We start from the raw sequence: 624 nt of genomic DNA on the forward strand, positions 1-624 counted from the left end.
GTGTACAGGTCCAAGTCTGTTCAGACCTGATCCCAGTGTACAGGTCCAAGTCTGTTCAGACTTCCTCTGGGGTGCATTCGCACCTGTACTGTCCCCCTGTGATTGGATCAGAGTCTCTTTGTTATCTGCTATTTAAAGGAAGTTTAGATGATGTCACAGCAGCAGACTGTGCGGTCATGTCTCTGTTCTCCATAGGAAGTGGAGCCTAAATTCCCCACCGTGGTGCCGGTACGAGACTTCGACCCAGCCAAAGACGCCGCCAGGATCGAGATGGCCGTCAAGACTAAAAGTGAGAGAGTCTTTGCACATCTCAGATTTATGTAACTGTGATCCACCTGTTCCATCACAAATCCTTCAGTGGATGTCAGCCACAAACAAAGGTTTACATCAGACCAGAGTCTGGATCACTGGTCTTCAGAGACAAACCTGAGGCTTCAGAATACAAACAACATTCATCCAACAGAGCTCTGGGTTCAGCTCAGAATACACAGTTACTTCCTGTCAAGCAAACACTACTTAAAGGTTCAGATCATTAATATCATCATGTCATCTATGAAAAGATCTAGAGGAATGAAGTCTCCTTCTGTGTGTGCTGATGTCAAAACTTCTCCTCTCTGTGTTCAT

The 624-nt window shown here is 45.8% G+C and overlaps 1 protein-coding gene across 1 annotated transcript in view; it reads left to right on the top strand.

Moving 5' to 3' along the window:
* Window positions 1-195: 195 nt before the first annotated feature.
* The window catches only part of LOC116378796 (annexin A2-A-like), a gene marked incomplete at its 5' end in the record, with an annotated part of 5,895 nt that continues 5,466 nt past the window's right edge, over window positions 196-624 (top strand). Inside the window, one exon of the mRNA XM_031840707.1 lies at window positions 196-289. Coding sequence (XP_031696567.1) covers window positions 196-289 — 94 coding nt within the window. The remainder of the gene's footprint in view (window positions 290-624) is intronic.

The sequence above is a fragment of the Anarrhichthys ocellatus genome, unplaced genomic scaffold (genome assembly GCF_004355925.1).
Source record: "Anarrhichthys ocellatus isolate YVR2014 unplaced genomic scaffold, GSC_Weel_1.0 scaffold3177, whole genome shotgun sequence".
Classification (NCBI taxonomy): domain Eukaryota; kingdom Metazoa; phylum Chordata; class Actinopteri; order Perciformes; family Anarhichadidae; genus Anarrhichthys; species Anarrhichthys ocellatus.